At 44.3% G+C, this 14,665-nt stretch overlaps 1 protein-coding gene across 1 annotated transcript in view; it reads left to right on the top strand.

Annotated features, from left to right (window-relative positions):
- Window positions 1-14,665, top strand: part of NUP93 (nucleoporin 93) — a 451,198-nt gene that overhangs the window by 313,617 nt on the left and 122,916 nt on the right. The window contains exon 13 of the mRNA XM_085639933.1: window positions 13,083-13,274. Coding sequence (XP_085496059.1) covers window positions 13,083-13,274 — 192 coding nt within the window. The remainder of the gene's footprint in view (window positions 1-13,082; window positions 13,275-14,665) is intronic.

Genomic DNA, 14,665 nt, shown 5'->3' with positions numbered 1-14,665 from the left:
ATTTACTAAAACATGATGTAGAAGTGTGGGGACCATATATAAACTTCCTGTGTAACTCGATTGCTGCTGGTACACCAATTCCTGACTCCTGGAAAGGGGCTGAAATAATAACAATTTTTAAAAAAGGAGATCGTTATGATCCTAGTAATTACCACCCAATTAGTTTAATTGACATTTTACAAAAACATTTTGCCAGACATATTTTAAATAGGCTTTTAGATTGGACTGAAGAGACTAAAATACTGACTAAATATCAAGCTGGTTTTAGATCTAAAATTAGTACTATTGATCAAGTATTTAGGTTTATGTGCATCTGTTGGAAGTACATAAACCTAAGGAAGGGTAGTCTATATGTGGCGTTTGTGGATCTTAGGGCCGCCTTTGACCTTGTTCCGCGTAAATTGCTGTGGTCTACACTTAAGAACATGGCGGTCCCAGGGGAACTACTTAAAGAACTTATCAGGCTTCACACGGGGAATTTTGCCAAAATCAGATGGGGAAAGAATGGTGAAATCTCCAGGGCTATTCCCGTAGACCGTGGTGTGCGCCAGGGATGCGTGTTAGCCCCTACACTCTTTTCCCTATATGTTAATGATATACCAAGTCATCTGAGTAACTGCGTGCATGATTCCCCAAAACTAGGTGGTGAAGCGGTTACGGCATTATTATTTGCCGACGACACTATCCTTATCTCCCAAACACCAAGAGGCTTACAAAACTTGGTTGATACATTTCAAAAATATTGTGAGGGGAAGGGGTTAGAAATAAACCCTAGCAAAACCAAGTACATGTCCATAAACCCCAAAAAATCCCTTAGGAGTAATCTGTTCCTTGAAAACAAAAAACTGGAACAGGTTGGGAGTTTTACCTATTTGGGGATTTTACTGGACAGTAACTTGTCTTGGAAAGGACAGATAGATAAAAGTTCCATATCCCTCAAACAAAATTCAATGTCTATTTTAAGAGTTCACGGAGCTAGCTACTCCAAGGCTATATCCCCGGCTCTAGAAGTATACAAAGCTAAGGCACAATTGGCTGCACTTTATGGTGCTGAGGTCTGGGGCTACTATTGTAATAATACTTTTGGAAAAATGGAAAATTACTTTGTGCGCAGCCTACTAAAGATACCAACTAGAACCCCTTTGGTTCCTGTATTTTTAGATATTAATCTCAAAAAAATAGACTACCAAGTAATTTTAAGACCGTTGTTGTATTGGGTCAGACTATGGGTAACCCCGGAACTGAGTGTCTATAAAAGTGGTTTTGTCGAACTTTCGCAGATTGATGGCTATTTGAATACACCATGGGTAAAGTATGTTTCAAAGTGGTATGAAAGATTAGGGCTTGCACACTTATGGGATGCTCCACAGAATATGACAATGTCCTCTAGGAAGCTTGTAAAGGATACCTTTTGGTCGTACGTCAACGTTGAACTATTGTATAGCTCATCGTTTGGCAAACTGACCATGGAATTTTTGCTTTTCAAAGATACTCCTAGTTTAGAGCAATTTATGGATGAGATCTGTCCACCATTAGTAAAATCATTATACTTACAGTTTAGGTATGGTGTTTTACAGATTAACGCATATACATCATGTTGGGGAAAGGTAAAAGGCCCTGAATTGTGTACCCTCTGCTCTCTAGGGGCCAAAGAAGATACTGCCCATTTACTCTTTTTCTGCCCGAAATACAAAAAACCAAGGGGTTGTTGGATCAAACCTGTCTGTAATTACATGGGGGTTAGATCTTATAAAGAGGCAGAGCGTATACTCAAGTCAAACACCTCACAGTTAGTGGTGTTTGGAATAAGTAGATTTTTATACAGCGTGTATTTTATTCGGAAAAAATCTAGTTAAATTTGGATTTATGCCCTGCTTTCCCCTTTTCCCCACTTTTTGTGCTTCACTTATGTCTTATTGTCTCTCCAGCCCATGTAATCAATTGTTTCTGGTTTTTAATTAACTTATATATTGCTATTTATGTTTTTATATGCGGTACTGTACTTAAGGGTTATTTACAAAACAAATTTTTTTTTATCGCCAACTCAATGTAATTATCTCCCATTTATATGATGAATTGTATATATGTATGCTATATTTATCTCTGTTGACTTTTATGGCTCATTGCCAAAATAAAGTTTAAATGATGATGATGACTTCTTTTTTACACATTGTCTTTCATTTGGAAGGCCGAAATGCATCGAAAGTCAATAGGTAATAACAGTTGCTCTACAAATCTGAATTACCCTAAGTCTCCCGATAAAAATAGTACCCCCACTTGTGTGGGTAGGCCTAATGCTCGTGACAGGAAACTGCTCAAAATGCAACGTGAACACACCACATTTTCACAATGAAAAATGACCCTTTTTTACAAAGTGCCTAGTTGTAGTTTTTGAACCCTAGCTCTGCCGGCACCTAGGCAAACCTAGCAAACCTATACATTTTTTTAAACTAGACACCCAGGGGAATCCAGGATGGGGTGACTTGACTGGCTCTAACCAGGTTCTGTTACCCAGAATCCCTTGCAAACCTAAAAAATTGTTTTTAAAAAACCACATTTGACATAAATTTCTGTGGTGGAAAGTTTTGGAATGTGGGTGATCCACAAAATTCCACCCTCCCCGCGTTCTCCAAAGTCCTCCGAGAAAAATGGTACCTCACTTGCGTGTGTGGGTCAAGGACCCGCGAGAGGCAAGGGCCCAAAACCTATTGAGGCGTCATCAAAATTACCCATCACAAACCAAGTTGGTTTTACAAGGGTGGGGTCCCATAAGTTTTCGGCCCGGGGCTCTGCGGCCATCTAGGGAAACCTACCAAACCCACACATTTCTGGTAACTAGACAGCCGGGGGGGGGTCCAGCGAGGTATGGCTTGCGTGGGTCCCCCAACATTCTCCTTCCAATGGTCACTTCCATTTTAATTTTTAAAACATACCTGGCTCTAGTGGGCCAGAAACACCCAAAAATGCAGGCGATCCGTCACCAGGGGGGCAGAAAAGTCTTCCAAAAATTTGCCCCCTAAGGAAGCGACACTTGCCCAAGGGGCCGCTTACAATTTAATAAAAAAAAAATCCCAGGTGTCTAGTGGGGTTTTCTGCCCCCCCCCTCTGGGGGGGGGGGGGGGTCGGGGTCGGGGTTGGCAGCTGAAAGTCTTCAGCTGCAATTCCTGCCTGGGTGTGAATTTGGGCTACCCATGGGGGGAGCGCCAGCGCTTTCCCCATGGGTGGGTGCCATGACGGAGCTGTTCCATCATGAGCACAGCCCAACCGATGCTCATGACGGAACTGCTCCGTCATGAGCATCGAAGGGGTTAAGTGAAGTACTCTGCACTAATCCAGGCAACCCTTATGGTGATTTTATTGGTCTTAGACAACCATAGAAAGTGGTAGCTGTGGAGAGCAGCCTTCAGGGTTAGTCCAGAAGGAATGCAAAGCAGCTTATTTTTCCAGTGCTAATCATATGGTGTAGGTTAAAAGAAAAAGAACCACACAGTGGAGTTATAAAAATAGTTATTTGTTATAAACACTCACACATCGGTATATATCCTACCCGGAGATATAAACTCAATACACACAATATTTCGAATTGAGAACATATAAGTAGCGCAAATACACAGTGGTCTCCAGGGGAAGACCAAACCATACACTAATAAAGTGGAATGCAAACTGCGAACAAAGTAGAGACTAGACCCAGAAAACGTAGAAGAGCCGGGGACCCAGGGAACCACCCAAGGTAAGTACCCAGGAACCCTCACGGAGGTCATGTGCAGAGTGGAAACACAGTCGCATACTTCATGCAATTTAATGGGGAAGTCGTGGTTGCAGTTTTGCAGAAAAAGGACCCTTCCCAGAGGACCCTGAATAAACCCCATGGAAGATGGAAGATTGGAGAGTCACCCCACCCATGGTTACCCTGGGAACCAGGATACCTACCCATAGAAGCTGGGTGCATGGGTGCGAAGTAATGTTGGAAACCGCCGTAGACCACAATGGAGGACTTCCGTGAAGACGCTGCTGGCGAAGAATGTGAAAAAGTCCGGTGGAATCCAAGGGTGGATTCTTGAAAAGGAGTACTGGCAAGCAGAGGGGACAGAGTCTATGCCACTCTGGAGTTACGGAGACTTAAAGACCAGTGACGGAAGATGCAGGAGGGTTGACGGTGACCTTGTCGCTGCAGCTGTGAGGACCAGGCTATGCTGTGGAAGACCAGAAGCTGCTCACGAGCTATCCCATGTCGGAAGTCGAGAGCCAGGGGGTCGGTGTTCAGCGGGAGCACCAACAAGCCTTGGCAGCAGCAACAGATGAAGAAAACGAAGAAGGTGCAGTGACGAGACCAGTAAGGTCCAAGGGACTCATCAAGTGCTGAGAGTCTGAGCAGGCCCCGAGCAAGCAGTGGAGCCCACTGGAGCCAAAGAAGACCCTAAAGAGGACCCACAGGCCGGAGGCACAGGAGTCGCAAGAGGATCTCGAGCAGCTCACCAATGAAGCAAGCCCACGGTGTAGAGGATGCAGTGAGGACAAAGATCTTGGTAGCAAGAGATGCTGGAGGCTGCAGGTTCTTGGAGCACAAAGTTCTCTGGAGATGAGTCAACAAGCCTTGGCAGCGGCAAGTGGATGCAGTGCACAGGGGTGCTGTTCAAGCGGTTCCGTCGAGGGATACTGGCTTTAAATTCGGTGAGAAGACAGTGCAGGCCTCGAGGGAGTAGCAGAACAACCAACTGTGTTGCTGGGCCTTTGCGAAGTCTTGAGGACGTTAGGAGCAGCAGACTAGTCAGCTTAGTTGTGGTGCCTGCAAATGCAGGGGAGTTACTCCTTCACTCCAAGGGAGATTCCTTTAGGGTCTTTGATTGCCCACAGGCCTGGAGAAGAACCTGGATGGAGCACAGTCACAGACGACGCAGAAGACTGGCAGGACGACGAGACCAGGAGCAGCAGGAGTCTTCCAGATGCAGTCTCGGTTCCCAAAGCGAAGTCCAACGAAGTCCGAAGTGCCCATAAGTTTGAAGTATAAGTGGTTTCAGATCTGAATCGGGTCCAATGATGAATCTGAAGAGCCACCCACAGGTCAACCCTTAAGTACTCAAAGGAAAGGGTTGGGACAATTCAGGGGTCCCTCCCAGAGGAGGGGCTGGACAGAGGTTGGGATACTCCCATGTCCTTTGTCTAGTTTTGTGCCAGAGCGTGAGCCAATGGCTCCTTGAACTGGTTCCAACTGGAGTATGCAAGGAGGGCACCAAATGTGCCCTTCAAAGCAGTCTGGTGGCACTGGCAAGTGCCCCAACCCAGCCCAATATATTAAGTCCTGTCTGGGAGGTGCTCACACCTCCCTGTGACAGAAAATCTATTGTTCTACTTTCCCCTGCTCGAGCCTGGCTCAGCAGCAGGAGGGCAGAACCGTGTTTGTGGTCGGCAGCAGCACTAGCTTACTGTTAGACCCTGAAAGGCTGGTACAGGGAATACAGGGGGGCTCCCTAGGTAAGCCCCCCAATACATGTGATCCTACATCCAACACTGGAATCGGTGTTTGGGTAGGATTCTTACATGTTTGATACCAAACATGACCAGTTTGGTGCAGTCAATATATAGTTATACATCTTGCAATTGACTTGATGTCCACTATATGTATAAAATGGTGGACCACACTTAGAAAGCCTGGAGAATCGACTCCTGGGTTTGTAGGGGTTGTCATGCTCATGCAGGGCACCCTCACACTTATAACCAAGCACACTGCCTTCAGGATTGAAAGGCCCACCTTAGGGGGTGACTTATAGGTTCTATGTGCAGTGACCTCAGATATAAGGAATTGTGTATCTGTTGTGAGGGGGTGCTAGCACCAATTCACACAGGCTTCAATGGCAGTTTGAGTGGTCTCTCATGGGTGCCACAATATATGCTGCAGCCCATGGGAGAACCATGGTGTACCTATTCCCTGGGTACCTTGTTACCATATAATAAGGACATATAAGGGTACACCAGTAGACAATTAGGAAGGTACCAAAGTACTTACCATAGTCCAATTTAGGGAGAGGGCACAGTGACTGGGGTCCTGATCAGCAGGATCCCAGTCAGACTAGTCAGGAAACAGAATGACACCAGCAAAAGTGGGGGTGACCGTGAAAGCAGATCCTACTTTCCTACAAGTCTTTTTTTAGTTTCACATTAACAAGACCCTTTTCTTGGCAGCTTTCTTCCCAAATGTAGCTTTTCTGACTTATGTTTTTATTGACCTTAGATGAGATGAAAGAGCTCTTGGGTACTATCTAGACGAGACTAGAGGCCTACAGTTCAAACAGCTTTTCATTGATGACTGCACTTATGCAGTCCATAGCTGGACTGGTAAAGTCCTCAGTAATTGGTTGCAGTCAAAAGGCAACAAGAGTCTTGCGGGTCAGGCAAGGGTTCATTCTGTTACTGTTGAAGGAACCACAGCCCTATTGATGACTAATATTTCAGTAATTGAAATTTGCTGGTTGAGTCATGAAAAGCATTTGTTCGAGGCATGTGAGCTGTAGATCACATGCTTTGCATACTCCTGCCATCTAGTGTTGGGTCCAGATGTTTGCACTTTGTTTTTCTTTGAAGAAGCCTTTCCACTCACAAGGTAGGTGACGCCTCCTTTCGGTGATAGTGCACATGGGCATCGACTCCATTGTTAGATTGTTTTTTTCCGCCATGGGGTTTGGACGTGAATTGCTGCGCTCCGGTTCGAAACCGTTTCTCGAGTTCCTCTCGGTGCACAGTCCACTTGACCTCGGCGGTATTGTATTCGATCCCATTTCCCATTCTCCGCGTATCGAATCAGAAAATTTATTTCGATCGGAAACTTCTTGGAAGGCCGTAGGGCCTAGCAGCGTTGGGTCAGCTCGCAGTTGATGGTACGGACTCCATTTAAATTCTGTCCCGGGTGCCAAGCCAAGTACCCGCGCACCGACTCCCACGAAGTCTGTATCTTGTGTCTGTCTCCGGATCATAACGAACAACACTGCGACGCGTGCCTTTCCTTCTGATCCAAGAAAACGCTCTGTGACTGTCGGGCTCAACGTTACGAAATGTATGAACAACATAGCGACCCCGCCCTGGATCTCTTCGGAAAGGATTCCGACCATGATATCTTTGACCCACACGGAGCCGAAGAAGACGACGAACACATTTCCCTGTCAGAAGCAGACTCCGACATGGAAGAAGACATTCCACAGGTTCAACGTACAGTAAGTACCGATGCTCCTCTGCCCCAAACTCTGCTCAAGCAAAGGCTCCGGTACCTCCTTTGCCTTCGGACCAAGGTCGGCACGAGAACAGGTTTCCAATGCCTGCCTTCGGGCTCGGCACCGAAACAAATACCAAAGCCTTCCGGCTCGGTATCAAGGTGGCATTCGAAACCGAAACACGTTCTTGTGACAATCCCTTCGATGCCGAAACCGTAAACCTCTTTGGACCCAAAAACGTAGACACCGAAAACACTGGCTCCAAAAATTTGAACACAGCTCCCGCTCTATCAAAGGAGCATTGTTTAGACGTCCCGCCTTCCAACCCGGACACAAAACAAAAGCAATTGATCATTAATCCTAAAACTGGACATATTCATGCAAAATTGCCAGCTAAACGCAAGCCAGAGCCTGAGGACACTTAACACATTCCTCTTAAAAGGTAGTGTTGGTACTAACCCTTCTCCTCCTCCTCCTATCACCTTCCTCCCCACCTAACCCAAATTTGCTTATAACACCCACAAATTCACCACAATCACCTGACAACCAGGATGGAGCAGATGACAATAGTCCTGATCCTTGGAATGATTACAATACGGATCCAAACATGGACAATGATCCAGACTTAGAAGACCCAGAATTATTATAAAGAGCTGCTCAATGTCATGGAGTTCAGCTTCACAAAGAGTCTCTTGAGGAAGATTTTCTGTTTGAAACTTTAAGCTCATCACAAAAATCCACTCATACACTACCCATGCTTAAGGGTGTGCTTAAACATGTAGACGACATTTTTGAAAGATCCTGTGCGTGCGAGAATCCTTACATCAAGATTAGACAAAATATATAAACTGGCACCTACAGATCTAGTTTACATCAAGGGTCAATTACCACTAGACTCCATAGTAGCTTCTAATGCTCATTAACGAGCAAACTCACAGATGTCAGGAGATGCCCCTCCTCCAGCAAAGGACTCTAAATTGATAGATGCCTTTGGGAAAAGAGTAGCTGTGCAAGCAGCCAATCACTGGTTTATTGACAATACTCAGGCTCTTTTAGCCAGATATGCAGGCGAACATAAAGCCAAGGCACACGATCTAGTTCAGGAAGGGAAACTCATTTTTAACACCTCCATTAGATGTGCTTTAGACGTGGCTGACACTGCCGCTCGTGCAGTTAATACCAGTGTCTTGCTAAGGAGACACCTCTGGCTCAGAATTTCAGGGTTTACACCCGAAGTCCAGGCTTCCATTTTAAATCTACCCTTTGACAAAGAGCATCTATTTGGTCCTGTGGTAGACACTTCCTTAGAAAAGATGAAAAAGGACACAGATGAAACTAAATCCATGGGAGCTCTGCAGTCTCCATCTAATTGGGGCTCTTTGCGTTGCTCCTTCTTCGGGGGGTGGTGCTCCAAAAGCACATCCACAGACAACACCTCAACGTCATAAAGAGGTAACAGTCAGTCACCCTCTTCAAGAGGTTACTTTCGAGGTGGGTTTCGAGGCAATAATGGCAAGGTAGGACAAAGAGGTTCCACACCCCACACTTCCCCCACAACAAATAAACAGTGACTTGCCTCCTCTTCCCCCCAATCATTCCACACCTGTTGGGGAAGCCTCTCTCAATACCTTCCCGTCTGGCATACAATAATTTCAGACAGATGGGTGCCAGGAATTATCCAATCTGGTTATTGCCTGGAGCTTACCAACAATCCCCCAAACATTCCTCCATGTTCACCCAAAATGTCACCTGAGCATCTACATCTTCTCAGATTGGAGGTTCACTCTCTTCTGCAAAAAAGGAGCTATATACCCCGTAAAATTAAAATATCAAGGGTCCGGCGTGTACTCCCTATATTTTCTCTTACCCAAAAAGGATGGCTCTCTCAGGCCTATACTGGGTCTCAGAGAGCTAAATCAATATATTCATTCAGATCATTTTCACATTGTGACACTTTAACAAGTGCTTCCAGTCCTACAGCAAGGCGACTTTATATCTACTCTAGACTTAAATGACGCATACTTTCATATACCTATACATCCCACTGATCGGCTAATATCTCAGGTTTGTGGTAGCGGGACAACATTACCAGTTCAAAGTGCTTCCATTTGGAGCCACCACTGCTCCCAGAGTATTCACCAAATGCCTGGCAGCTGCTCACCTACGAAAGCAACACATTCATGTCTTCCCATACTTGGACGATTGGCTCATCAAAGCCAATTCTCACCCAAAGTGTCTCCAGCACACTCCAATGACAGTACAATTACTGTACGATCTGGGGTTCACTATAAACATGTTGAAGTCCCATTTGCAACCCTCCAACATACTTGGGAGCCACTCTCAATACTCTAAAAGCTCTAACCTGTCCCACTACAGCCAGGATCCACAATATTCAGCCTCTAGTTTCACAATTTCAGCCCAATCAGTCATTTCCAGCTCGGGTGTTTATGCAACTACTATGAATGATGTTGTCTTGCATCACGATAGTCCCCCATGCGAGACTTCAAATGCGTCCCCTTCAGGAATGTTTAGCACGTCAGTGGAATCAGTCTCAGGGTCAATTGTTAGATCTAGTGTTGGTGGACAGCCTCACCCATCGCTCTCTGCAGTGGTGGAATCCACAAAACCTATGCAAAGGGCGGCCCTTCATAGACCCAGTCCACAGACATTACTAACAGCAGACGCATCGCTCTCTGGTTGGGGAGCTCATCTCCAAACCCTCACAATTCAAGGTTTGTGGAGTCTAAAGCAAAAGCAACTTCACATAAATCATCTACAGCTACTAGCAGTATTTCTAGCGCTCAAAGCCTTCCAGACTCACCTGCTAGGCAAAACTGTTCTGATGCATACAGACAACATGACGGGCATGTATTACATACAGAAACAGGGGGGTACACACTCTCTCCAGCTGTCAACACTTGCACAAGCCATCTGGAGGTGGGCCATACATCACAAAATCTATCTCCTGGCAGAACACGTCCCAAGAGTAAGCAATCAGATTGCAGATCTTCTCAGCAGACAGAGACAACAGATTCACGAGTGGGAACTTCACCCTCAAGCTCTCCTCCCATTCTTTCAAATGTGGGGTTTCCCACAGATAAATCTGTTCGCAACACACCAAAATGCAAAATCCCCAAACTCCGCCACCAGGTATCCACACCCATTGTCCAAAGGGAATGCCTTATGGATGAACTGGTCAGGGATATTTGCCTGCGCTTTTCCGCCTCTCCCACTCATTCCACTATTGGTTCGGAAGCTCAGACAAACATCCCTCACACTAATCCTAGTAGCTCCCACATGGGCCTGTCAACCTACCCTGCTGGAGCTCTCAATAGTTCCTCATCAAAAACTACATCTCATACCCAGTCTCCTCACAAAGAGCCATGGAGAGATAAAACATCCAGATCCCAAAGAACTCAACCTAGCAATCTGGCACCTAAAACAATAGAGTTTGGCTATCTCAACTTTCCACCAGACTGTATGAATATCATTAAAGATTCTAGAAGGACTACTACAGGACAAGAGCTTGTTACGCGACTAAATGGCAGCGGTTTGTTATATATTGTAATAACAACCGCGAGATGCTTCCATTCAAAATATAATTTGTTACTTACTACACATAAAGCAGTCAGGATTAGCTTACACATCCATACGCTTACATCTTGCTGCAATACCTGTATACCTTCAAAACAGACCGCATCTGTCCCTTTTCAGGGTACCCGTTATCAAGGCTTTTATGGAAGGACTAAAAAGAGTTATTCCACCAAGACTTGCACGTGCTCCAGTAGGGAATCTTAACATAGTCCTTATCAGACTAATGGGTCCACCCTTCGAGCCAAATGTGAACTGCAATTTCTCACTTGGAAAGTTGCTTTCCTCATTGTGATTACATCACTGAGGAGAGTGGGTGAGCTTCAAGCATTAACCATAGAGGAACCATTTTGTCAAGTCTAGCAAAACAAACTGGTCTTTCGCACTAACCCCAATTTCCTACCCAAAGTGGTATCTGCTTTTCACATCAATCAATCTATTGAATTGCCTTTGTTCTTTCCTCAACCAGATTCAGTGGCAGAACGAGCTCTACACATGTTAATGTTAAACGAGCATTATTGTATTACTTAGAAAGAACAAAACCATTTTGTAACACTAAACAACTCTTTGTGGCTTTTGCTCCACCACACAAAGGCAATCCTATTTCTAAATTGGGTATTGCTCGGTGGATAGTTAAATGTATTCAAACATGCTATGCAAAAGCAAAAAGGATTTTACCAATACCCCCTAGAGCGCATTCCACCTGCAAAATAGGGGCTACTATGGCTTTCTTAGGAAACATCCCCATAGCTGAGATCTGTAAAGCTGCAACATGGTTTACACCGCACATATTCACCAAGCACTATTGTGTAGATGTGTTAGCGAGACAACAGGCCAATGTAGGCCAGGCAGTACTTAAGACACTCTTTCAGACAACTGCAACAGCTACAGGTTAGCCACTGCTTTGGGAGAATACTGCTGTATAGTCAATGCAAAGCATGTGATCTACAGCCCACATGCCTCGAACGGAAAATATTACTTACCCAGTAAGTATCAGTTCTTGGCATGTAGAGCTGTAGATTCACATGCGCCCACCCACCTCCCCGGGAACCTATACATGTTAAAAATCTCTCTTTATAAACATACGCATGGACATCTCTATTCTACTCTTACTAACTCCATTCTCGCCCTATGCGGGAAAACAATCTAATAATAGAGTTGATGCCCATGCGCACTATCACCGAAAGGAGAAGTCACCTACCTTGTGACTGGAAAGAATTCCTCAAAGAATAACAAAGTGCAAACATCTGGACCCAACACTAGATGGCAGGAGTATGCAAAGCATGTGAATCTACAGCTCTGCATACCAAGAACAGATGCTTACTGGGTAAGTAACATTTTCCTTGCTCACACTATGACTCCTTAACAAGACCAAAGATCGGAATCTCCAACAGGAGTCATCCTTTATCTCGGTTGGCTTTGATCACAAGATGATTTGGTGATGAAACCCCATTTGGGTATGTTACTTGATGTACAATTTATTGGCATAATGTTGCGTTCCTGCGCAGTTTAAAAAATGCTCGTAGTCTCGTTCTTTTGAAGTGAGATACAAACTTGCTGCACTACATTTTTGAAGATCAATGAAAGTCGCATTATGGAAAAGGAAATACAATTAATTGTAATTCTAGTTTTCTGTTACAGATATTTTTTGTTTAACTTCATCAGCATCACACCCAACTGTGTCTAAAGAGAATCATAGCTTGAAACTACATATATATACTTTGTCTTTGTTGGTAGCTAAGGCTACCTGCTTGTCTAACCCTGAAATGTATGCCGGGATACAGCACCTTCTAGAAGGTCTAAAGAGTGCGTGTTAGAAACGCTAAGCATAGTAGCACCATTCCGTTATTTTTTCTCTTATATTTTTTGGGAGTGGTTTCAGTCAAATGTACCTCAATTGTCTCATTTTAATGTGAGATTTTTTTTTTTTTATTGAACTAGTTCTGAGAATCTTGTATGTGCAAGGAGATATTGTAATAAGGATTTCTAAGAAATAATCGGGATGGCGAACCATGATAAGTAACGTTTCCGTCCTCCCTTTGTGCAGCTCTCCTCCCTCTTGCCCTGTGCAGTTTGGTTAAAGCAGCATTTCACTTGCTTCTAAAATACGTTCTCGTCCCTCTTCCTCAGGATTGTTCAAATGTTTTGCTGTGTTCTGCTTTTTGTTTTACACGTATTTTGCTGTCTTGCTGACAATTAATTGGAGATGTATTTTCATCGCAATGTTTGGCATGCATGGTACATAATTTGCCTGTTATGGATGAGGTTGCTTTCTTTCTTTTCATTTAGGTGAATCCCATTTTGCAGTGAACAACCAACCTTTCCTGTACTTCCAAGTCCTGTTCTTGACAGCACAATTCGAAGCTGCAATTGCTTTTCTTTTTCGCACGGAGCGAGTGCGTTGTCATGCTGTTCATGTGGCACTGGCTTTGTTTGAATTGAAGTTGCTCCTGAAGTCTTCTGGACAAACAGCACAGCTATGTAAGTGCTCAGGTTCTGTTTTACCTTCTCACTTGCTAATGCATGCATGTGTGTATTGGAACCTGTGATGCGAACCCTCAAAGATGCAATAGTGTGGCACATAGGTCTTCAAAATGTAATAAACGTTCACCACCTTGCAACCCTTTGGAGGCTTTCATTGAGCGTTCAGGGGCTAGATCACAATATGTTTGGATCTCAAATCTTAATAATCTGCGGCAAAGTAATATTCTATTGTTCTCCCAAAAATGTTGAAGGAATCTGATAATATGGGGCATGTGTATGGACATGATCTGCATTCATTGCATCTCCATCTCCTCAACATATGTCTTTTTAGAATTCGTAGCTCACTGCAGTTTTCGGCAGTGCATGCTCATAGGAACTCCATTTCCTGAACCAACTGTATAATACAGTATAAGCATTTGTTGTAGCAAGCAAATGAAATTGAAGAGGATGTTGGTGTTGTAGACAGTTGGTTTATCATGTTTCCCAGAAGAAAAGTTCTACTTTCTTTTTTAAGATTTTGATGTAAATAAAAAGCACTAATCGGCCAGGGCATAGTGACAAAATCTCAGTGGTGTTATTATTTTCTCTATTATGTGTTTCTTGTGTTACTGCATACAGCAATGTGCTTCAGAGCATGTGCCAAAAACAGATGTGTATTTTGCTGGTGAAGTTTTGTTGATCATTCCAAGCATACGAAGTGCAGGGGCTGGGGGAAATGCTGGTTTCTTTGGCGAACAGCCGTCTCTTGGCTCTTTTTTGGATACTTGCAAGTGCCCCAATTGCAGTAGCAGAAAGCCCTACATAGATATGTTGAGCCTGAATAGAATAATGGCATTGATCAGATTCTGTGGTCAGTGGTAATAGAACAAGATATTTTGGAAAATGAAGGTTAAAGTTCCAACTCTTGACAACCTCTGTTCTTTATTAAAATGGTTTGGATACACCATGTAGATCTGTGGGTTGTTAACTTCTGATGCTGCGCTTGGAACGATGCAGAGATGTCCGAACTAAATTTGGGAAATGAGGAAGGTATATACAGTGATAGATTCAACTTTCATCCACTCATCTTCATCACATTGAACTTACATTGACTCTTTATGGCAGTCATGGCCTATAAAGTCATCAGGTCAAGGAGAAATAGACTAGGGGATGGAAACACTCTCACACAACCCAGCTGACAAGTCCTCAATGGGATAGAGTAGAAGACCCAGTTTTCCACCGCTAATCCTTCAGGTCTCCCATGTCAAGGCTACCCTGTGCTAGTAGATGGAACCCTACAAATGGAAATTGATTCTTGCTTGAGGGTGATACAGGGACTAAAAGACAGCGACACTACCCAGCTAATGCTCACAGGTTGTGAGAAATGTGGCAAGACCCAAAGTTGTCCC

Source organism: Triturus cristatus, chromosome 12 (genome assembly GCF_964204655.1).
Source record: "Triturus cristatus chromosome 12, aTriCri1.1, whole genome shotgun sequence".
NCBI lineage: Eukaryota > Metazoa > Chordata > Amphibia > Caudata > Salamandridae > Triturus > Triturus cristatus.
This window is presented reverse-complemented; position numbering and strand designations above follow the sequence as displayed.